The 24,945-nt window shown below is 49.6% G+C and overlaps 1 protein-coding gene across 5 annotated transcripts; it reads right to left on the bottom strand.

Moving 5' to 3' along the window:
- Positions 1–330: 330 nt before the first annotated feature.
- rc3h2 (ring finger and CCCH-type domains 2) lies at positions 331–21,339 on the bottom strand. Of its 5 annotated transcripts, XM_076044839.1 has the most exons (20): positions 17,908–18,631; positions 13,891–14,203; positions 13,397–13,514; positions 12,643–12,876; positions 11,570–11,745; positions 10,514–10,714; positions 10,033–10,165; positions 9,819–9,937; positions 9,168–9,280; positions 8,581–8,868; positions 8,284–8,501; positions 7,809–8,134; positions 7,575–7,721; positions 6,439–6,606; positions 5,374–5,565; positions 4,615–4,873; positions 4,435–4,519; positions 3,892–4,093; positions 3,707–3,822; positions 331–3,619 (listed from the first exon to the last, which is right to left on the bottom strand). In XM_076044839.1, exons 2-20 carry the CDS (start codon positions 14,119–14,121, stop codon positions 3,487–3,489), a joined length of 3,459 nt encoding a protein of 1,152 aa, XP_075900954.1. In that variant the 5' UTR covers positions 14,122–14,203; positions 17,908–18,631; the 3' UTR covers positions 331–3,486. The 5 variants fall into 5 exon arrangements, with proteins under 5 accessions (XP_075900954.1, XP_075900951.1, XP_075900953.1 ...); XM_076044836.1 differs by lacking the exon at positions 17,908–18,631 and adding an exon at positions 20,552–21,339 and having other exon boundaries at positions 3,707–4,093; XM_076044838.1 differs by lacking the exon at positions 17,908–18,631 and adding an exon at positions 20,470–21,339 and having other exon boundaries at positions 3,707–4,093.
- Positions 21,340–24,945: the final 3,606 nt, after the last annotated feature.

Here is a 24,945-nt window from a genome sequence, read left to right on the forward strand (position 1 = left end):
CGCACGGCGAAAGACGTCTGGCAGTGACGGGACGAGGTGCCGGGGAGGGGGGGGCGATAGTGCAGAGTTTCAAACTTCAAATATTCACGATAGTGCGTTTTTTGTTTTGTTTTTCAAATAAAAAGAAAAGAGGGAAACCGCAGCGGCGAGCTGCTGCCCTTTCCCACGGAGAACAGAGGCAGCAAAGCTAATATTGATACTGGGAGGCGCAGAGAAAAGAAAGACCGACGACGGGAAAATCAAGTAAACACTGGCAAACAATATCGTCGGCGCAACACCGCCAGCACGTGCACGCAGCAGGCGAAGCTTCACTTATCAGCAAAGCCCCTATTGAATAAGTCCACGAGATTTGTTGAAAAACAAAAACTACTGAAAACTACTGAAAACAAAAAGCAAAAAGCAGCTGAGCAACTTCCCTGAGCAACTCCAGGACGAGGCCAGGCCCCGTTGCAGCACCCTCTGCTGGCACGCAGCAGGACTGCAAGGGCCGAGCCCTCCTCCCCCTCAACTTCTCCCCAGTCACCTGGCGTGGGGATGAAAAAGCGACTGACTTGGTGCTGTACAGTGTGCACCGTATGGCACTATGACTTTGGAAGGCAAACGCTGTAAACAGATGCAGAGCAACAACAGGAATAAGTTGTTTTTTAACTCGGCGGGGTTTGGGGGAGGTGCAAAAAAACACCCTTGCCTTTCAAACTTACAAATAAAGTTTCAGAACCAGATTGTAGACTCTGATTCTGTTTCAGAACCTCTTTAAAAGCTCAGCCGGGTGTAATAAAGTGAGGGTTGACCTCTCTCCGACCCCCGTGGCCTCTAAAAGCAAAACACAACCCTCAGAGGCGGCGAGCGAGCGGCCTCGGCGAGAGATTCAAGGAGGAAAGGAGCTTTGTAAAACGGCTCGATTCATTCTGCCCAAATCTCACAAGATTCAGGAGGGTAAACACATTTTTTCTCTCTCTCTGTATTGACTTCACATGTGAAACGAAGCCGAGGGCTCCCAGGTCTTGATAACAAGTTGAGCTACGTGATATATATATATATATATATAAAAAGAAAAACTGCCTGTGTGTCTATAAAAGGGAGCGAGGCACGGCGAGTGAGCGGGAGCAGGCAGCGTCGATGACGGACTACAGATTAAGAGGGAACGGCCGGGGTCATCGGATTGGTCGGAGCGAAGTGCTGAACACCAGTAGAAAGCGATAAAGTTACAGAAAAACCTCGACGAGAAACTTCACAGAAGTTAACAAACAAATAAAAAAAACTGTTTAAAGGTCTCATGTTGTGGCAGCAGGCTCAGAAAAACCACACTATCCATTCCAGCCTCTGGATCTGCAGGAAAGTGCATTTTTAGCCCGCTGTTGACAGCCTTCTGCTAGAAAAATGCCGGACTTTGACGAAAGCTGATGCTTTGCTGGGCCTTCCGCACAAAAACAAGCGGCTCTCTCGTGAGGGCAGGGCATGGGCGACGCTTGGGTGAGGGGGGTGAGAGGTATCACTCCCCTGCGTGACATCACACAGGGCCCCGCGGAGCTGCGTCCAAGCGCAGGCGTTCTGCAAAGTGGACCTTAGCGGCAGCGGGATGCACTTTTTCTTCATTCGTCGTTGCTTTTCTGGAAAACCAAGGGGGCGAAAAGTTTCATTTTGCACAACACGGGACCTTTAAAGGAAGTTCTGGAGAACAGTGTGGCGGAGGAAACACAAGGGGGACGGCTGTCTCGCACACGCACACACTGGCTCGCACAAACCGGCGCAAGCAGTTTAAAACGGTGACGAGACAGGAGTGAGATAGCCGGGCCAAAGGCAGCGTGGAGGCGTGACGTGGAGAGGAAGGCCACCGGTTTTTGGATGACACACACAGCTGTGTGTGTGTGTGTGTGTGTGTGTGTGTGTGTGTGTGTGTGTGTGTGTACGCGCGCGTGCACGTAATGTAAGGAGGCAGCGAGAAGCTGCATCATCGTCCTCTCTGAGGCCTCCTCTCTCTCCCGTCGTGACTCCCTATGAGACAGGATGACGGAGGTGCCCAAACACACACACACATGCGCACGCGCACGCACACACGCACGCACGCACGCACGCACGCACACACACACACACACACACACACACACACACACACACTCCCTCTTTGTGCTGCGCCGTCTCATGACTGTCAGAGGAGCCTGGGAGGGTTTGACAGAGAGTCATATGACTCGGCAGGATGATTTTTCTTCCATTTTTTTTCCTCGCAGCGCAGCACAGTCGACTCCTCTGTCTGCTGCCAGCTATTTTATTCTCTCACAGGCCCGGGGCGCCGCGTCTGTTTTCGTTGCAACATGCATCTCTCTCTCTCTCTCTCTCTCTCTCTGTCTCTCTCCCCTTTTTTTTGTCATCTGAGGGGGGAAACGACTGTGAAAACATGTTACGCAACAAAGGTTTTATTCAAACGGCGGTACGACTGAGCTGTGTGAGGGCGTCGCCGTGGGCGGGGGAGGCTGCCCCCGGCAACATGAAAGTGGCGGCCGGAATATCCTCTAACCTGTGGCGCCTTTTATTTCCTGTGTCTGTTGATTTCCACCGTCAGTAAAATGAGAAACCAGGTGGCGGCAGCTCAAAAACAAAAGAGTTAAAAAAAACGACTCGTACGATTTGAAAAGGCTCGGTGTTAAAAAATGTCAACTTGGAACCAGAGCACACTATTCACCGACTAGTTTCCTTTCTGTTAATGTCACGGCAAGCGCAGATGTGCGGTTGCGAGTCTGGTTGATGTTGCGGCCACTTCCTCCTAACTGATGGGAAACTTGTCTCGATGAGAATGAGCCTTCATGTTGAGAAGGAACTAATAAATACGGACAAAGGAACTAACTGAAATCCTGCAGTTACTGCGTCACGTTGAGACAACAGCAGGAAAGATCATGATTGGAGAACATAAAAACACAACTCTGGTGCAGAAGAAGATGCTGTTCGACGAGAGTCTGGTTCCACAAAGACAAGTGAGGATCTTCTGCTGCTCGGACAAAAAAATCACCTCTTAAAGGCTGGAATTATGTTGAATTCGCTTGAAGCAGGTTCTGGTCGGTCTGGCCTTGTCCAGTTTGGTCTGGTCTGGTCTAGTCTGGTCTGGTCTGGTCTGGTCTGTTCTGGCCTTGTCTAGTCTGGTCTGGTCTAATGTAGTCAGGTCTGGTCTGGTGTGGTCTGCTCCAGTCTGATCCAGTCTGGTCTGGTCTGGTCTGGTCCGGTCTGTTCCAATCTTGTCCAGTATGGTCTGGTCCAGTTCGGTCCAGTCTGCTCCGATCTAGTCTGATCTGGTCAAGTCTGGTCCAGTCCTGTTCAGTCCAGTACCGTCTAGTCCAGTCTGGTCTGGTCTGGTCCATTCCAGTCTGGTTAATTCTGGTCCGGTCCGGCCCTGTTTGGTCTGGTCCAGTCCGGTCCAGTCCAGTCTGGTCTGATCTAGTCTGGTCCAGTCCGGCTTGGAAAAAGCAGCCTTCCAGCTCTTCCTCTTGTCTTTCTTTAGCTTCCGTTGAGCAGCACCTGTGCTCCCGGCGGTCCAGGGCAGGCGTGGCCGGAGGCGTCGCCCAGCCGGGGGGCCGCGGTCCGGAGGGCCACCTTGCCGACGGCCAGTCGTCCAGGAGACAGAGACTTCCTGCGGGGACAGGAAGAGAGGCAGCCAGGGGAATAGGAAGCAGCTCAACAAGACTAGAAGCTGGCTGTGGAGGTCACTGGAGGTCACCTGAAGGCCATCTTCTTCAGCAGGTGAGCATTCAGCTTGTTGGAGGCGAGACCCTCCGTCTGGGGGAGCTCCACCCCGGGGGAGGAGCAGGGAGGTGGGAGGAGGCGGGAGCCGTCCTGGGAGGAACACCAGCGCCGATGAGATGATGACGTTTCTTTTTTTCCAGTGGTTTCCATGATGCTTACCTGAGCTTCCTGCCGCTCCGCGTCCTCCAGGTCCAGAGCGCACAGTTCCAGCTCGATGTCCCGACCCGAGTCCGGTTCGCTTTCGGCCCGGTTCTGGTCCCGGCTGTAGGCGGCCGCGTGGGGCTGCAGTTCAGACAGCAGCTTCTCACCGCTGCTCAGCGACAGCCTGCGGCCGTGAAGCTCCGACGAGCAAAGATGTTCACTGGGAACAAAAAATATATATTTACTGAAGTGTGACCAACAACATGAGGAAGCGGATGAGTTCAATTTCTAAAGTGAAATTTTGGCCAACAACAAAGGCCTTAATTGTCTCCCAAAAAACTTTGCAGACACCTTTGACCTTTTCCTTATGTCAAAGTTGACCTTCTACCTTTCAGTGAGGCTTAACAACATGCTAAAAAAAAAAATCAGAGGTTTCCTCAGCCCCCTAATGTGCTTCTCTCAGCGGCTCCGGTTCTGTTAACGCACGGCAGAGGCTGGAAAAAATATAATCGTTTTAAGTGTCACTCGACATGCTGCGTTCGAGGGCGACGGGAGACGCACCTCTCCAGGAAGCTGGAGTGGCTGGAAGAGTCCGACCCTCTAGAGCGCCACCTGTAGTCGCCGTGCTCCTGCTGCGGGTTGTAATCTGTAGTCAGAAGGGAAGCCAATAAAATTGTTTACTTTACTTTTCCTCATTTATTTCATTTGGACAATGAAAAGGGTTAAACCCGCCTCTCTCACCTTTGAAGTTGACGGGCGTGGTGCCGGCACCGCCCTGGCACGCCGTGGCCTGCAAGGGCTCGGTGGTGTGAAAGCCCGTGCGCGCCACGCGGGAGATGGCGCCCCACTTGGAGATGATGGGCGCCTCGCTGAAGGGGATGATGGGGTCCTCATCTTTCAGCCGCCGGTAGTGGTCGAGCGAGTGGAGCCATCGCTTGCCCACGCCGCCGCCGCCGCCGCTGCCACCTCCGCCGCTGCCCCCTCTGTTAGAATCCACATCCTGAGCAGAAAGAAAGAAGGCAACATTTGGGAGATTTAAAGGTCCAGTGTGTAAAATGTGGATTCATTAGTGATTTTTGTATTGGTAAAAGCTAAATATTTGGTTTTCCTATCCATTGAATAGTTCTTTTTTTTATATATAGGAATATACATAGAAGAAGGGTGTTGCTGCCAGTTAGTTGCCATTATGCACTGCTGTATTTCAAAGGAAGCCTGGTGTGGACAATCCAGGTGGCATGACAGTGCATTTCGTATTTAGGGTGAACGCTCACGTCCTTAAATAAACCAACGAAGAAGAAGATGGGTGAGATGTCCAAGATTTTTGCCACCGTAGTTCACAGGGAAGCTCGGGAGAGGGAGGGTTGAAAGAAAGAGCGCTGCAGTCTAAAATGTAACCACTTGATGTCGCCTTTTCTTCTGAAAATCTCCAAATATTACACACTGGATCTTTAAGAAAAAAAAAAAGAAAGGAAAAAAAAAAGCCCACGCAGCCCGTCTTACCGGGTGCTCCGAGCAGGAGCGGGCCGAGCCGTGGGCAAGCTTGTCGGGCTGGAAGGGGCTGAGGCAGGGCCCGATGGTGCCGCACGACCAAGGGGAGTAGTGGGTCAGAGCCTCCTCGCCTCGGAACCTGCAGCCCAGGCACTGTCCACCGCTGCCGGCCCCACCACCACCACCACCACCGCTCTCCACATGCTGGAGGACAGACAGAGGCAGTGAGATGAATAAATATACATATTGTATTGTATATATACACATATATACATATTCATGTATAAAGCAGTGCTGCAGTTCCACAGTTTCACACTTTTAACACCCGTTTGGGCCATTTTGGATGTCATTTTTAACTTTACTACCATGTTTTGTTAATTTCTTTGAGTTTTCTCTGTATTAACGCATTTTTTTTTTTTATCACTGCGGTTGTGTGTCACAGATGGAAGCCTGGCGTGACGTCTTTCACCCAGACGGATGTTAAATGATGTTGAGATGTCCGAGTTCAGGCCAAGCAATGGCTGACTTTCTCTTTTACGGTGTGCGAGACAGAAAGTCTTGCACCGAAGGAATGTTGAGAGTTGAGTTTTTTTGTCCTGACGATAACGAGAGGTCTCTGCCGCGTCTTTTGCAGAAAAGTTAACTTTGAACGAGAAAAACAAGCTGACACGCTGTTAAACGGAGCTTCGCGCAGCTGAAAGTCTGAGTCACCGCTCGTTAGAGACACACACACACACACACACACACACACACACACACACACACACACAGAGCTATGATATCTCCCACCACAGTTGCTAGGCAACTATCTCCCACATAAATAGCTTTGGACACAAGCTTATGGCACTGGAATTAAATCCCACAGATATTTTTTTTTTTTAAACTGCGCGGTAAACAAGCACTTTATTGCCACCGGCTTCAGGCAACTGCAACAATGGCGGCACTAATGACCACGGGAATCATAATAAGAATAAATAATGACGAGGATTGAACTGCTCCGGGCGACTCAAGATTCAGACGCTGCCGCTGCCTTTTAAAAGATTCCTCCCGCTTCCTGCTTCCCTCTTTTCGTCCTACCTCGGCTCCAAAATCGATGGTGAAGATGGGGGAGGACTGGGACGGCCGGCTGCTGGTGCCGTGGTGGTGCGGGTGGTGGTGGTGGTGGTGGTGGTGGTGGTGGTGAGCCCACTGCTCCTGCTTCCTGCGGAACAGATCCTCGTAACCGAGAGGAACTCGGCCGTAGTCCTGGAGGAGGACAGTTAACATGGATTTATATTGTTTTTGTTTTTTTGCGGGGAGCAAATGCAACAATTGAAATGAAAATTTCTTAAAAAAATAAAAAAATAAAACACATTTGAAATTTTTTATCACTCTTTCACGCTGTTTATTCCAAAAAGCAAGCGGAAACAAGCAGGTCAAACACACCTGCGGATCACTTGTGGTTGCACTGTTGTGCAAAGTGATGCAGACACGTGACTGCCGCTGTTACAAAACAGAATTCTGCTCTCAGCTCTCCACCTTCCTCAAGTCTGCTCTGCACCAAATATAATAATAACCCCAAACAGCGCGCATAGATGCTGCCGTCGCCGCAGTCATCCTGTCACTCACACAAAATGAGGAGGGAGGCGGACGGAGGTTGGGGGAGGGGGAGGGAGGCCGCTGGGGGAGGCAGAGACATATTTGGGTGAGAAGTGGGAGGACTACAGTGGAGGCTGGAGCTGCGGCTCTGCGGCTGCCAAGTGAAGGTGGAGGTGAGATGAAGCGTAGGCGCGACAGGAAAAAAACACAGAGAGAAAGCAAAAGGAACAGGAAGCGGCAGGAAAAACAGAAGAAGAAGAAGAAGAAGAAGATGCCTGGTGATGAGTTTGAAGACAGGAAGTGATCGCCATCTCCTCGCTACTGCCGGTCTTAGTGCGGATCCTCCACTTCACCCACTGCGCACATTTACTAGCCCCATGTTAACAGTCTCCTGCTTAGTTCTCTGCTAAAACCGATGCTTCGCTGCAAGCTTGGAAGAGGGAGGAAATACCAAGTTGACTGGAAGGTGTGGTCACTTAACAAGTCTTTGCGACAATCACTAAGGCCTGATTTCCTTGTACGCAGGGTAGGTAGAAGAAGTCAAGGATGGATGATGCCGCTTGGTGCAGTAGAGAGTGCTGTGCAGACACGGAGACATAAATAAATAAATGAAATAATAATAATCCGACACTCACCCTGTGCAGGGCGGCTCTGTGCTCGCCGCCAGAGCAGTAGTTGCTGTCCAGAGAGTTGAATCTCTCCCTGAGTGGAGGCTGGTAGACGGAGGAGTGCAGCACCTCTGGAGGCAGCGAGTTGCTCCTTGCGTCCTCTCGGTGATACAGCTGCAATGGGGGTGGGGGGTATAGGAGGGAACAGTCGCTGAGTGACAAGCAACCAGAATCAAGGAGGATGCGGCTGAGAGCGCTCACCTGAGGCCTCCACACCCTCCTGCTGTCGTAGAGCGGGGCGTAGACGCCGTGAGCGGGCGCCAGCGGGCCGTACTGAGGCTGGCCCGGGTGGGGGTGGAAGGCCGGCGGTCCCATCCGGTCTCTGGGCGGGTGGGGCAGGTACCCCGGCGAGGAGGACGAGGAGGAAGAGGAGGACGAGGAGGAGGAGGGTGAGGAGGAGGAGCAGGAGGAGGAAGGCGGCGGGTGGGAGGGAGGAAAGGAGGATTCTGCGACGTGGGAGGAGCGCAGGAACTGAGCCATACAGGGTTTGTGGTGGGGCGGGTGGAGGGTGGGTGGGTAGTAGGAGCCTGGAGGTGGAGGAAGAGGAGCAGATGGTACCTGGTCCGGTCAGTGTGTGTGTGTGAGTGTGTGTGTGTGTGTGTGTGTGTGTGTGTGTGTGAAGGAGGAAAACACTTTTCTTGTGCATCAAGGCAAAGATACAAAACTGAACACTCACAGGTCGCTGGGTAATGAGCTGCATCGTACGCAGGGTGGGGCTCCGGGTAGTAGAGCTCAGAGGGCGAGGCCTGGTGGGCCGGGTGCAGCAGGAAGGGGGCGTGTTTGGCCACGGCGGCGGCGGCGGAGGGGGTGGGGCCTTCACTCTGCCGAGCGAGCGGCGACAAGGCCGCGGGCGGCTGGCTGCCGGGGCTCCTGGGAGGAGGACTGACGGCCTTCCTGATGCAGTCAAACACACCAACCAACAGGTCATGTGACCAATCAGGACTCAGGACCCTGAATGGTAACAGTCACTCACTGTTCGGCGGGCTTGGTGGCGCCCGAGCCATTTGGCGCCGCCCTCTTGGTCTCCTCTGCCGTGTCGGGGCCTCTGGAGATCAGCTGGGGGTGAGACAAGCCTGGGACCGCCACCTCCGACAGGACTGCGGGGCTCTCGACGGGGGTCTTTGACCCCGGTTGCCCCGCCCCCGCCACAGAGGCGTCCGTGTGGAGGCCGCCCTCTGTGGCGAAGGTTTTACCCATAACCCCCGGCGCTAGTGGGAAGGTGCGGCCAGCGCCGCTGCCCTTCTTGTTCCTCAATCTGAATCTGTTGAAGGGAGGAAGTGGAGAGTTTGTGAGGGCCATAACAAGGCAGGCCGCTCAGCATAAGCAAGATCCGAGAAATAAAAATAACAGGAAGTGGCAAAGAGTCACAAAAAACTCCACAGACACTGCACCGAGATAGAAAAAAACAATGGCAAAACAACAAATTGACATGATAAAAGAGAATAACAACCAGCCAGCAGTCTGGTTCTTGTTTTTTTCTTTTACTTCCACTTTCTGAACACCACACGTGTGAAATGAAAACAAAACAAAACAGACAACTCATAATAATAATGCACCCACTTCTCCAGCTCGTCCTGCGTGTGTGCAAAGGTGCAGTTGCTGCCTCTTGGGCAGCCGCCCTGCTGCCGGAGGTCTCGGCACATGCTGGTCTTGTACTTGCTGTTGGCCTGCGGCTGCAGCAAAGACACCAAGTCACAGTCGGCATGCACCTGCTTGAAAACATGCTTGTAATTGTTTTATTGTAGAAGGGTCAAGTTGAGGCCACTGGATTTGATTTTGTGAGTCCAGTGGCCTCAACTTAAACCTTCTGCATAAAAGGTTAAGCGCGTAATATTTGGAGATTTTGAAGAAGAAACTGCAACATCAAGGGGTTATATTATAGATTACAGCAACTTTCACTCTCTCTCCCCCTCCCAAGATTGCCAGTGAGCTACAGTGGCCTGCACATCCAAACCTGGATACTGTGTCCACCTTCTTCTTCGTTGGTTTATTTAAAGTGTTCACTTCAAATACGAAACGGGTAGGAAAACCAAATGACTTATACTCTACTGCAATTCAACACTTTTATTAATGTATCTATGAGCAGTATATTAAGCTTTTACCAATATAACAATCATAAATCAAGCCAAATATTACACACTGGACCTTTAAGATGACCTGGACGACTGAGAACCTTCACAGACAAATTGTCTAATATATATATTTTATCACCTGCGGAGCATCGTGGCTCTTCTTGCTAAAGTTCTGGATGAACTCCACCAAGCCGTGAACCACCAGCTTCACTGCCAACATCACGCTCTCCAGCTCCTCCCACGACGGCGGCGGAGCATCTGCACCAGGCACGCCAGGAACAGGAAGCCATGATGGTGTTAGCCATGATGAGGGTGACGGGGTTGTGCGTGCGTGTGTGTGTGTAGACACCTACCGGGGTTGTGGTCGATGGCGGCCAGCAGCTCCAGGTGCGGCCGGAGGCTGGTCAGGTTGGCGGGGTCACCAGTCCTCTGCAGGACGATGGTCAACTCCTGGACGCTCTTGGCAAACGACTCTGGAGACTGGAGCTGTTCCAGGGGCACACAGCAGGGGGCGACGACTGCTTGTTAGCGACTCAAGACACAGACCCACTGACTCACATTACCCCTGGAATTGCACAAGAACTGAATATAGCAATAAAAAACTGCTCCTTTTCACTCTGTGTCCCTCCCTCAATCTGGTCGTGGCCGGAATAACATTATTAAAATAAAACCACGCAACAGGCTGTTCCTGAACCAACCTGTGTGCTTCACACTCTCGGGTCACGAGCTCTACCTTTGAGAATCAATCTGTCAGCCATCAAAAAGGCACTCAGAGCCATTTCTGCTTAATGCAGCACCTCTGTCACTCTCTCTGTCTCTCTCTCGCTCTCTCACCTTGTCGATGATGGACTGCATGTGCGACTTGTGCACCAGGTCGCCGTACAGCAGTGACGACCACTGCTCCGGCGAGATGCGAAGGCCCGCCTCCATGGCGATGTGGACGATCTGGGCGTCGTGCTCCCGCCTCAGGGCCTCGTACGTGCGGAACTCTTCTTTCAGCTGCATGAGGGACGAGTCCTCGTCGCGCTTTGTCACCTTGAAGACAAGGGGGGAAAAAATCACCTTGCAAGTTTGTTGTCCTTCCCCTTTTGTCCAATGTTTAATTTTTAGGGTTTTTTTCTATCAAGAAGAATTCAGTGCATTTTGGGAATCATTGCATAATGTGTTTTTCAGGTCATAAAGCCACCAGAGGGGGCGCCAATTCCCAGACTCGCTCGCTAATAATAATTTCCAGACCAGTGCAAACCCGCGTGGCGTCTTCAGACTTATACACTCAAAATTCAGATCAGATGAAACGGCTGTTTCTCAGAATCTGCCCTATGAGTAATCATCACAAGACATGCAAGAGGGGGTGGGGGGTCAAAGGTCATCAAGTTGTCGCCCAATGGGACGCCTACACACTCCTGCAGGGGAAGCAAATATAGGCTGTCGCCGCGTCATGAGCGGATTGCTGGCGTGTCTGGCGGGCCAGCAATGTCTGTCGTTGGATAACGGGAGTAAAAATACACACACACACACACACACACACACACACACACACACACACACACACACACACACACAAAGACGTATGTATGCTTGTTAGATGGAGGGAGCTGGTGCAGTATGATGCATTAAGTTGAAGCGACCAATCAGGTCGTGCTGAGTTGGGAAATAAAACTTATTTGACAGAAGATCAGGATAAAATTTTGCTATTTTTCTTCTGTTTTCTTAACTTGCATTTCAGACAGCACGTCAGTAATCGAGGAGATTCATTTAAATAAAATTTCAAAAAGCAATTTAACCAGACTAGACTCTGCAGGAACTGAGGCGGTTTTGTTTGGCCTCCTCCCGTCTCAATGCTCCCATTTATATCACATGCTCGCACGCACATTCGCCGCCGCGTCACACCTTGAAGCAGGAGGCCCTGTAGAGGAGCTGCACCACGTGGCCTATGCTGGTCTTGGAGGCTTGCGGGAAGCGAGCCTCCAGCTTCTGGACCACGAACAGCACCAGCACCTTCCTAGACAGGGCCGAGCCGTCCTCCAAGGCCAGCAGCACCAGCTTCAGGGCGTCTTCTTGCATAGCTGCCGGGGGGGTGAAGAGGGTGAGGGGTGGGAGGAGGGGTAGGAGGAGGGCACATATACGTTTTAGCAGTGCCGACTGGTCGAATGAAAATAACTAGTTTCTAGTTAGTGGCGTCCTCAGACACTTTGACGAACTCATTCTGTGATCATGACGGGAGAGTTTCCCGGTCAGAATCTGCCCTATGAGTAATCATCACTGGACACCAGCAGCCGCAAGCACATTTCAACACACAGGACAAACAGATTTACACCAAAGTAATTCTGGCCCAATTCAGGCCTGCTAAAAATGTATATAGACTACTAGTCAAAAGTTTGGACACACTTTCTCATGCAATGTTTTTTTGTTTTTTTGTTTTTTTTAATCTTTACAACTTTCTACACTGTAGATAGATACTACATGATAAATGTAATTATTATTAGTAATTATTAAAAACATGTTAAATAATTATAAATATGCTTTTTATGAAAGGTGGCTATTTTGAAGATTTTAAATATAATTATTTTATACTTTTATTGTTACCTACATAATTCAATGTGTGTTCATACGTAGGAAGAGGAAAAAACAAAACAAAAACACAGTAACCATGTCAAAATACATTCTTCAAAAACGTAAATCAATCTGCCTTGGCAAAAGTGTTAATAAAGACTGTGCGTAATCAAGATTGATAAAACCCAATGTCTTGCTTTTAAATTAATGTAATAATGAGGAACGCATGATGTAATTCACAAAGGGTATAAATAAGCTTAAATTGTTCACCTTTAACTTTATTAAAAAAAATAATAATGTTGGTTATTTTAGGTTGATTGATCTGCAAAAAACCTCATCTTTGATTTTCAAAGTTCCAGCTCAAATCCGATTTCCCAGATTGAGAAATAATGAATGAAGAGCGAACCCACCAGGTCCCAGGAACTGGCAGCCCCTGGCCCGGACCGCTGCCCACAGGTTGGCCGACAGCTGCTGGGGGTTCTGGTGCTGCAGGATGAGCTCGGTGACGGTGCGCTCGCCCAGCGAGCGGCCGGCCCGCACGGCTCGCACCCGCCCCTCCTCCTCCACCAGTTGGCAGTTGACCAGGGTCACCAGCTTCCTCTGCATGGGCCGACTGAGCACGCCCGGGCTGAGGGTGGGCACACCTGCAGGAAGGGGCCAGCACTGAGCACAGCTACACGCAGCCTGGAGTCACAGGGCAAAATCCTGCACATTTGTTTTCTTTTTCTGTTTTGTTTAAGCTAATTATTTATCTGTTTAGCTCGACTGCTGCAAGCTGCAGGTCAAAAACCCAGAAAGGAGATGGAGGAGGAGGAGTAGGAGGAGGAGGAGGAAGAAGACTGGACGAGTGGAAATGATGTCATTGTCCGTACGCTTTAAACACAACAGGCAGATGGTTCGTCCTATCATCTTCCAAGGTTTGTTTGTCATGAATCTCCTCCGCCAGGCGTTTCTCTCTGGGCTCTTGACCAGACAGACGCTCGTGAATCGAATCCAGCAGCCCAGGAGGCTTCCATCTGGTGAGCCAGGTGAGCTTTCCAGGTGCAGCAGCTTCACACACGAGTGTCGATGTTTTGAAACGGAACATCACACACACACACACACACACACACACATACACACACACACACACACACACACACACACACACACACACACACACACCTTTAGCTCCACTGATGGGTTTCAAGTAGAGAGCCAGCTCTTCCACGCAAACCCTGCAGACCTCGTAGTTCTCCACCTCCGCCGGGCTGCTCAGGCTCACCGGTTGCACCACTGGAACCTGTCACACACACACAAACACACACACACACACACACACACACACACACACACACACACACACACACACACATACGGAATGAGCCTGATATTTTCCATCAGTAGCTAATTGACAGACTTTTATTAAAATAGCGAAATATTTTGACGTTTGTCCAACATTTGGACGAATTGTAATTCACCCTCCTGTCCACTTGGTGGCATGTGTGGCAAGGAGAACAAAACACAACAACATAAATAAAAAAAAATAACAATGTTCGATGACGTTCCAGCAAAAATATGGCTCGGCACTCTCGACTTTTGCCTCAGTTCTTAACGTAACGTTAGTTTATTTAATAAGACAAGAATAATTTAGTGAGTTACACGCCGGAGCGACGCACCTGAGCTCCGACCAGCTGCAGCAGGGCACAGTTGACGGGCAGCAGGTCAATGTCTGTGCCGATGGGCGTCTGGTCGAAGGGGCAGGCCTTGCGGTGCAGCTTGTGCAGGCACGTCTTGCACACGGTGTGCGAGCAGCCCAAGCTGATGGGCTGGTGGCCGCTGGCGTCAAACTCATTGTAGCAGATGGGACAGGACAGGAACTCGGTCCACTGGGCTGCCTGCACCGGCATCCTGCCGCGGGGGGAGGCGCCGCCGAGCTCAGCTGGAGTTCATGCCAGCCGAGCGGCGGCGGCTGGTCGGCGTCGACGGCCTCTGTGAGGGCGAGGAGGAAGAGGATGAGGATGAGGAGGGAAGGGTCAGAGTCGCAGAGGCTGAAGTCATAGCAGCTCCAGCTCAGCGGATCATTTTCAACCACAAGCAAAGAGTTTGACAGCGGTAGACTGTTGGGAAAATAAAAGTAGCAGCTACTTTAAAGACATCACTTGTGTTCTGAGAGATTGTAGCAAAGGGATTCTGGAAAGGAATCAATAATGGGAACACTTTTTTAGATTTTTCAATGTGTGCTTTATCTGAACTGAGCAGCGAAATGCTTTGTTTTTCTAGCAAAAGCCAAAAAAACAAAAAAAAAGAAGCATTTGGCGGGACACACTGAGGAACAGAAACTAGTGCTGCAGCTCTTTCTTCATATAAAACCCATCTAAAACTCCACAAGTCTCACATTTGAAATAAAGGAACATAGAGGTGTTTTTACACAGAATTGTGGCCTGACTCGAGAGCTTTTAAAAACGCCATGAACTAAAAACTAGCTCAAAAAACGCCATCTAGCCGTCATTTGACTCTGACTGACTGAGCAAAGCGCTTTTAGCGCAGCAGCTCGCCAGCACCTGTTGCCTTGAGAGCCCGTTGCACCTGTTCAAAGTGTTCACCAAAGTAACAGCTGGTGTTCTGACAGAGGAGGAATTGGGAATACACAGGCATGCACATACACACACTAATATAGCAGGGAATCATTCGCATCAGCATAAATGCAATGTCTGAAAGGACTTGGCTGTCGCGCAAAAATCCTGCACAATGAGGTTTGTGTAGCATTTAGTAGTGTCATCTGAAAACACAGCTGTAAGCAGTTGTTTACGCCCGTAAATTAAAATATCAACAGACACCTGGGACTTTGAAATGAATGTCATGCATTAATAAATCAATCAATCACACATGATCTCTTATGTCTATGAACTTCCTCAATAAAAGTTCAAAGTGACTCGCAGTTTAACTCCCACACGGCACAGCGCCAGTGATTGGACGGCTGACAACAATTCCGAGTTCTCCTGCAGCGAACGCGCGCGCGCACGCCCTTGAAATAGAGCACAGGAATTAAACTTCTCGATCCATCGACATACAATCAACAAAACAATCAAACTGATCTGTATGTATGTGCCATAAAAAAAACCTCCGTGTAAAGTTGACTTTAGTGAAACAAACAAAAGAAATCGAAACGCATGAGCCGCACGTCACAGCAAAGGTTGTTTTTTTTCCAACCTTCTAACTCCTCCGCGCGAGCTTCGGCGGTTTCGATTAAGGCATTTCATTTATTTATTTATTTATTTTCTATTTTCTACGCACCTCGGGGCCCGCGTGCTCTTCTCGGCCGCGCGGCCAACTGCGCTCTGTCCTCGCGCCTCATGCTTCCTTTCTTCCGCGAGGAGCCCGAGCGATGTGTGCGTGTGTAAGTGCATGTGCGTGCGCCTGCGTGTGTAACAGCGAGCGAGTGAGCGACCGGTGTAACACCCCGCGGAGGGAGGGAGAGGGAGAGAGAGAGAGAAAGGGAGGGAGAGATTGGGGGAGAAACTAAGAGGGGAGGAGCGATAGAGAGGGAGATAAAGAAAATAATGAAACACCTCCCCTGCTACACACACACACACACACACACACACACACACACACACACACACACACACACACACTGGATTAAGGAGTGGTGCAAGCAACCGCCTGACAGCCACCTGTTGCTGTTGCTCCTCTGCACAACTGCGTCCTGTTCCTGTCACGGAGCTGCAGCAGCAACAGGTGCTGTGACGGGCAGCAGCTTCCCGCTGCTGAGCCACACACACGCACACACACACACACACACACACACATAACCAGTTGGCCAAAGGGATGCCCCCTTGGCCCAGTAGCCCGGGCACATGATCAATTGCAGGCACAGTGACAGGGACCCTCAACTGCCTCGTTTCACAAGCACATCCTCGTTCTCCGCACAGGTTGCCACGCATGAGGAATCCATGGACCCACTCCCAGTGCTCCATGGATCCTACTGACAACGCCAGAATGTGGCAAGGTCACTATGCCTACAATTCGATCATGCGCCCTGGCTAGTGGGCCAAGGGGGCATCCCTTTGGCCGACTGGAGTTCTGGGGTTCGAAGGCCGTCTGGGCCCTCTTCACCTTGCCACAGTGACAATGCAAAAAGTACCTCACAACCATGTGATTGTACTTTTGCCCGAATGCACACACACACACACACACACACAAAGCCCTCCCTCACAGCATAATAATCAGTCTTGTGACAGGGAGGAGGGGGCGTGCTGTGTCACCACCTCGACTTCTCCATGTGCTCATCATGGAGACCCCCTCCACAAAAGGTTGGGAGCTGCATGCCCTCCCGACCAAAAGAAGACGGATCTTGGTGGTGAAAGAAGAAGAGGAAGAAGAAGAAGATCTGCCGGTGGCCTGCCGAGCCGCCCACTCTGAGTGGTGAGCGGAGGATGAGTCTTTGCAGGCTGCTGCACACAGTTGGCAAGCAGCTATCAGCTGGCTCGGGACAGCGAGTCCTCGACTGGACTTCGCCTCCCTCCCTGCCTCCCGTCCGTGTTAGAGAGGAGCATCTGTGGCTACGCTTGGCGCGACTCCTGCAGCGAACGCAGACCCAAAAGTGAGCAACAGCAGAGCTATAATTTTCATTTTCACCTGGAGAAATGTTTTTTTTAAAAAAGTGTCTTTAGCCCTCTGTTTGCAGCCTCCTGCTAAAACCGAAGCTTTGTCGGGCCTTCCACATGCTTCCAACAAGGTAAAAGCAAAGCACAGCAGAGCAAAAACCCAGCTGGGGTTTCAGGTCATAAACCTGGCATAAGTGCCAGTACCCCCTTTGTGACATCACACTAAGGTCTGACTTCCAGAAGTGTGTGTGTGTGTCTCAATGTTCAGCGTCTAGCGCACGTTCCTCACTCCTGGGGAGTTCACGGACAGGACAGAAACACAGATTACAGTGAATTCTGCACAATGTCGCACTTTTAAAATAATATTCACAACTCTCACGCCAACATCGGCGAAAGCCTTGAGTTGTTCTATTCTTTAAAAAAAATATTGTATCTGCATTTTCCTAGAGAGATCAAGACAAACATTTTGAATCAGCGAGGGTTCGAAGAGGCTCCACAGGAAACCAGCTGAAAACACAGCGTCTAGAAGTCACATTTCAACAGAAAGAGTTGAGATTGGAAAAAGAAATACGCGAAAACTAGGGATGCAAATGATCGATTAATTCATTAATCGGTAGTTGATTGACCTAATCAATCGATTAACGATTGATTATTTGATAAGCGGCTATTTTTCCTGAGGACCTAAATTTCACATTGACAAATGTGTAAGGAACACATTATTTAACCCTTAAATAATGTTGGGTCTCCAATGTGACCAATTTTTGCATTAGGGAACAGAAAAATCACCCTCAACATTCATCCTCTGACTTTAAGTTGACTTCTAAAGGGCCACATTTCAACTTTTTCTAAAAAAAAATAATTTAAAAAACTGTTTAAAAGTAACATGTCCTGGGTATACAGGTATACACCATGGCATTTAACAATAAAAACCCATGTGTACAAAATCTTCAATTAATTGTGACTAATTTAATTTAACCAATTAAATTCTTAATCGACAATTAATCAAGAATCGATTAATTTTTTAACATCCCTAGCGACAACACATGTCTGTCACAGCACAGAGGAAGAGTAGAGACAGCCACGCACCTGCAGGCAGCACATGTTGAACCTTACAGTCAGAGAGCGGCGGCGGAGGGTCCGAGCGCCGACGCTGCCATTTAAACGCAATGTGAGTCAAGCCACAGCACGCGCGCGTGTGTGCATGTGTGTGTGTGCGTTGGCGGAGTCCCACGACGAGATTCTGAGGTCTTTGCATTTAACAGGCGGCGGCAGAGGAACCTGAGAGCACGAGACGATATTAATGAGCGCCACTAATCTGTTGCGTCGTCTCGGGGGGGGGGGTTTCACTTCCTGCTCGGTTCGGCGAATCAAAGGCCTCCTGCGGTTCTTTTCACAAAAGTGGAAATTTGACATGACTCACGGCTCTTGGTTTATGATCAGCGTGCTATTTTTTTTTGTGCTTTTTTTGGTTCCTGAAAATAATATAAAAAAAAAATAAAAAATTTCCAGCTGGCCACTGCCCTCTTCTCTGCGGCGGGGAAACAGCGAGGTGTCGTCCGAGGCCTTTGACCTCTGACCTGCGTGGGAACCAAGTGCTGTTGGGTTCAGCACAGCGAGACCGAAGACGCACCTTGGGAGTCGGTTCGTATTTCGTTTTATTTTTATATTTGCGTGCGCTTTTCTTTATTTATTTACTGACTTTAAAAAATGGTCTTGAATAAAAAATAAAAGAGAGAAAGAGAGAGGGCGAAAGAGTTAAACTTTAACGCCGCTCGCCAACCTCAGACCCGTGTCGCCTGTGTGGGAATACACGTGCAAGCCAGGGGCTGAAATAAAAACCCAAACCAAAACAAAACTGTAAAATGTCGTCATCAAGCTGCAAAAACTTGTCAACAGCGAAAAAAGGAAATCGTTGTACGTTTGACTCCATGGTATCATGTGTTACACCCCCCCCCCCTCCCGACCCCCCCGCCGATCACACTGGGAGGATGAGGTGTGATAATTTATTCATAGTGGCTGTCACACACAGCGTGTGTGTGTGTCTGTGTGTGTGGTTTCTGGGTTAGGGCAGCCGTGCACACAGTGCAGCGCGGACCCAACCTGCACAAGACGAGTTAACTGAAGCCACCACAAGCAAGTGTTTCTCAGTCAGCAAGCTGCTGCTGCTGCTGCTGCTGCTGCTGCTGCTGCTGCTGCGTCGGGTTACACAGTAACACCTCCAACTACAGCCTGAACTTCATGAGGGAGCGTTGGTGAATGATTGTTGCGACACTGAAAAGAACAAAAAAAGCTCGAGCGAAGTCACTTTTGATTCACGTGCACTTCACCTCAATCTCACACTGTATCTCTGTCTACCTATCTATCTATATCACACTCCTGCAGCAGCACGTCACCCAGGGCAACTGTTGCACTGCGATCGCGCACACTGAAGGACCAGTTGTGGGTGAAATAGATCTTGTCTTTGAACGTCCTTGAAGAAACCACAAAATGAATTTAACCTTTTGCACCTCTTGCACAACAAAATTTCACATTTGTGTGCCAGCCAGTCAACACCGGTGGTAACATCACAAACTCTTGCAGCTGGTGCGTTTCAAATTTCGAGGTGGCCTTAAAGAAAACATTGATTTTAATTCCAGTTCGCTCGACAAACATTTCTCGAGCGCCAGGAAACCTGTTGTCCACCAGCAAGTCGGGGTTGTTTTTGTGTGCGTGAGAGAGAGTGTGATATTTTTGTGCAAAACAAACAATCAAAACAAACATGAACTCCAAGAAAATGTGCACTGTAAATGTCACACTGCCGTATACTTGGTACACTGGTGGCAAAATCACAAACTCCTGCTGCGGCAGGTCTTCATTTTAGTGCCGTCCTGAAGGAAATGCTTTAGCCTGATCCAATACTATGCGGCAAAAAACATTTCAACACGACTCAAAACACCAGTTGCAGAAATTGCATAGTCAGCTCGTTCAAAAACCACGAGATAGTGACATCATGTGTTAATGCTCGGCGCGATTGCACACAATCAAAACAAAACACAAAGACTGCAGGAGAAAGTGGCGCGGACCTCTGGGTAAGTAACTCACCTCTGGCTTCACCGGGAGTCAGCGAAAGTCGATCCACTGAGTCAAATCACAAACTCCTGCCGCAGCACGTCTACAATTTGAAACCACAGATGTACGAAAAGCACAGCCGGCAGAGAGAAACTGCACCAGCACCACTTGCACAAAGTGGATCTGGTGGCAAACAAACAAACAAGTCGCTTGGCGTCTTTAGGCTGCAAACCGTTTGCACACAATCACAACAAAACACCACAGCAGAAGGAGAGCACGGCCATCCAAGTGCACGCGGTGAATTTCCCGTTTGTGCACCATCACTCTGGTTGGTATAATTCACAAACTCAAGCAGCAACATGCTGCTGTCATCTTCAAAGAGGCACTGGCTTTAAATCCCAGATTGTGAAGGAAGTGTTCTACAAACACCACCAACACTCTGAGAACTCCAGAAGCACCAGTTGCAGTAGCCGCATGATCAGCTTGGGGGAATCAAACAAGATACAGGCTCATAATATCTTAATGAGCAGCTCCGAAGCTAAGCTACGAAACTATTCACAATCACACCCAAACAGGAGGGCAGAATGCAGGGTCACCCACCTCAAGTAGCAGCAACGCACAACGGCTCCGGAATAAACATCCTCCTCCTCCTCTTCCTCCTCCTCCTCCTCCTCCTCCTCACCCGAAGCACAGCAGCAAAAAGAAGAAGATCCTCATCAGTTTGGCACAAGAGCGGCGGAGGCGGCGGCAGCAACCGGATCCGCGGTGCGGGAGTGCTCCGGTTAGGTCCCGGAGGGCGTACGTTGCCCGCACGTTAGCTGCGCGTCGCACACGTTTCCCGGGCTCCAGGCTCGATCCGGCGGCCGTCCTCCCCGCTGCACATGACTGCTCAGAGCCGCTCGATTTAAGGCTGGACTGATGGGAGATGGTGGTGATGGTGGTGCTGCTGCTGCTGGTGATGGTGGTGGAGGTGGTATCGCTCCGCCGGTGATGCTGCGTGAGCTGCGCCTCTCCGCCGCGCTCCTCCACGGGCGGATGGCTGCTGCTGCACCGCTAACACATCACGCATCACTCCGCCTCGGTGGTTGTTGGAGGTTGTGGCGGTGGAGGCTTGCTGCCTCGACGGATGAACGACAACAAACAGAAGCAGCAGCAGCAGCAGCAGCAGCAGCAGCAGCACACAAAAAAGAAAAAGAAAAGAAAAGAAAAGGGGGGGTGGAAAACAGACTAGTGTGCGCGTGAGCCCGCAGGAGTGGCACTATAGTTGTGCGACCCGCCGATAGAAAAGATGAAAAAGAAAATGATAGAAAGAAAAAAAAAAAGGAAAAAAAACACAAGAGAATAGGAGCCGGAACAAGCCGCTTCTGCTCTCCTTCCGAGGCGTGGGCTGAGCTTTTAAAGGAACAGACCGAGGCCGAGCGGAGCAGAGCGGCGGAGGATGCGCCTCGGCAAGTGCGTCTGTCAGGAGGAGGAGGAGGAGGAAGTTCTGGCACAGAGAGAGAGAGAGAGAGAGAGAGAGAGAGTTTCCGCTCGTGTTGTTTTCATGGGTGCCTTTCGAAAAGTGGATAGTTCATTTACCACCAACCAATGACGAGGCCGCAAACACCCTCCAAAATATCCGTCCGCGGAGACAAGGGGTGTGTGTGTGTGTGTGTGTGTGTGTGGTGGGGGGGGGGGGGGGACGGACTCAATAGCAGAAGGGAAGTGAAAGTATGGTAAAAAAACACGCGATGTGCCCCGCACTGCCATCGATCCAATATCGATGTGTATCTTGAATGAATTATTAGTTCATTTTGTTGATCTGTTAATCATTGTTGGTGTTGTGGTTGTTTAATATTTCCCTTTCTGCAATTGCAGTTCATACTTTTTGGGTTGTTTTTTTTTTATGTTGTTGTTGTTTTTTTGTTGTTTTTTTACCAAACGTACTCGTTTTAAAGAGACACTTTCAGTTTTGAAATTGCTCTAACGTGTGAGTGGTACGAAGAGAATGACACAGCGCCCTCCACTGTTCTCGTACGGGATATATGTGCACATATATATATATATATATATATATATATATATATATACATATATATATATATATATATATATATATATATATACATATATATATATTTCTTGAGTTGTGTGTTCCAGCTTGTGTTTCACCGTTTATTGGTGTCTGTGTCAAGATCCCGTTAAGTGGCCGTGCGTGTTCCTGGGAAAGGTGTGTGCGCACGGGTTTGCGGGAGTTCTTGAGAATCATTAAGAAACATGGCTAGACTCCGGTTCTGGCTGAAGGGTTAATAGAAAGAAGGCCTGCATTCAAGGTTGCCAGAAGCAATGATAAAGCCAGCTGATAACCCAACGACAACGCGTCGTTATTGCTTGGCATTGGTCCGACCTCCCATTAGTCAGACAAATTGGTCCGACCTCCCTTAACCCTAACAATGACCCAAACCCTAACAGCAACCGTAACCCGAACAGTAACCCTAACCTAATGGGAGTTCGGACTAATGGGCAGTTCCACCGCCGCCTCCAAGCATACAGCTGCCAGAATGACCCCCTGCAGCTACAAACACACCTGTGCACACAGTTATTAGACGTGTTGATAACTGAGTGCCGACTTTGTCTCTTTTTCCAGAGAAGAAGCAAGTCTCCTGGTTGCATGACTCTACGTCCACCCTGTGTGTGTGTGTGTGTGTGTGTGTGTGTGTATGTGTGTGTGTGTGTGTGTGTGTGTGTGTGTTTTCCCCTTTTTACCGGTGAATCGCACACCCTCAGACACACAAACGCGGTTCTGGGTCCTAATCTCATAACGGCCAGTAGCGGCGATCTAATCCAGCCATTGTTCTTCTTCATCCAATCGCCTTAAATCCAGCAGGGGCATCAACGTCACGCTAGTGCAACTGTAAGTAAGGCCTGAAAGACTTGAATTATTTACGGCTCCTGCTACGGGTTCCTCGTTCCTCGGCTTCCTTGGCCCCTTTTCCTTCTTGTTGCCGTCAGTGATGACATGACTTGACATGCTGGTGAATCTCTTTTCTGCGTCGCCTCTGCTTCCTTCCTTCTTCTTTGGCAGTCACACACAAAAGCTCACATTCTCACACATTAGAGCCGTTGCTGCTGGGTAACACAGCAGGCCGTCATGCGTTTATTATTTGCACACATAAACCCCTACATTTTGTATATATATATATATATATATATTTTTTTTTTAAAGGCCTCATATGCCCGGAGGTTTGCTACGGTGACAGAAAAGGGTGAAAAGAGAGACAAAGCGGAGTGAGAGAGCACACAGAGCCTCTCAGACGGGCAGGAGGAGCCACTCAGTCGGAGCGCGATGCTCAGCGAGCTGTGCGGAATCTCAGCCGGGTCAACGGGAGAAGCAGCGCTCGTCTGTGAACTCCTGCCTCCGTCTCACTCCGAGCACTCCGGGAAAGTCAGACAGGGAGGCGTTGGAAGTGACTTCAACGTTCCCTCACGCCGATTACCGTTAATCTTCCACACCGGACGTCTCGACGACTCTCATTTGGCACACTTGTCTGCCAAGGCAGAATGACCCAGTTAGGGACGTGCAGTCATCGGTGGACAGCGTGTGGAAGGAAGAAAGGATGGGACAGGACGGATGAACCTCACTGCTCTTCTGTCTGCCAGTGCAGAGTAGTCAGAGCAGCGGCTCCACGTGTGGCTGAAGGCCAAGGAATAACTGTGGTGTTAGATTATCACATGCAACAGTATTAAATCAGACTCCAAAATCAAGTTCACAGGAAAGGTTTTACAGTTGAATTCTGTTTTTCTGGAATGCCACTTATCAATACTTTTGTCTATAAACAATAATTACTGAGGTCAAACTCAAAACCTTCAACCTTAAAATATTAACCACAAATCAGGTTCTTATTTACAAAGTCGAAATCATTCCTCTGTGTCAGTTATTTCCTTGCAGGTTTTCAAACTTTAAATGATTGAGCTTTTCTAGTCGTCAAAGTCCTCCTGCAAGTCTCCGCCTTTGCAAGAACGTCCATTAGGTGGCGCAGGATACCATGCAAAGCTTGAAGCCCAGCGGAATGGATTCGTCCACTGGGGTTACTGGAGGTGTGTGTGTGTGTGTGTGTGTGTGTGTGTGTGTGTGTGTGTGTGTGTGTGTGTGTGTGTGTGTGTGTGTGTGTGTGTCTTCAGGGCAGCGCCACAGTGATCTTCTGAAGGCCCAAGGATCTCTCCAGCTTCTTCCTCTTCTGTTTCTTGCTTCTTCTCCTTTTCATGCAGATGTTTCCTGGGAGAGAGCACTGCTGGGTCACCTGCTGCACACTGCCTGGCACAGCTCACCACCTGCTCTCCTACATGTGGACACCAAGCGACAGGGTGCACTGCAGACGTTGCAGGAGACAAGAGACGTTACCGCAAACAGCCAAGAGGTGGCAGAAGTTCCCATGATAAAATTTAGAGGAACCTGTGAAGTGAAATCAATCCAAACCTATCTGCCCCTATGTGAAAAAGTAATTGCCCCCTGAACCTAATAATGGGTTGTGGCACCCTTGGCAGCAATAATTGAAATCAAGCGTTCGCGATAATTGGTGATGAGTCTTTCACATCGCTGTGGAGGAATTTTAGCCCACTCTTCTTTGCAGAATTGCTTCAACTCCGCCACATTGGAGGATTTTCTAGCATGAACTGCCCGTTTAAGGTCACACCACAGCAATTCAATTGGATTTAAATCCAGACTTTGACTTGGCCACTCCAAAACCTTAATTTTTTATTTTTTATTTTTTTAGCCATTCAGCGGTGGACTTGCTGGTGTGTTTTGGACCGTTGTCCTGCTGCATGATCCAAGCGCGCTTGAGTTTGAGGGCACAAACTGATGGCTGGACGTTCTCCTTCACGATTTTCTGATAGACAGCAGAGGCAGCAAAGCAGCCCCAGACCATCACACTGCCACCACCATGCTTCACTGTTGGCATAATGTTCTTTTTATCAAATGCTGTGCAATTTTTACGGCAGATGTAACGGGCCGCACACCTTCCAAAAAGTTAAATTTTTGACTCATCAGTCCACAGATTGTTTTTCCAAAAGTCTTGAGGATCATCAAGATGTTTT

This window comes from Nelusetta ayraudi, unplaced genomic scaffold (genome assembly GCF_046127955.1).
Source record: "Nelusetta ayraudi isolate G7.1 ecotype Tasmania unplaced genomic scaffold, CSIRO-AGI_Nayr_v1 ptg000083l, whole genome shotgun sequence".
In the NCBI taxonomy this organism is placed as follows: domain Eukaryota; kingdom Metazoa; phylum Chordata; class Actinopteri; order Tetraodontiformes; family Monacanthidae; genus Nelusetta; species Nelusetta ayraudi.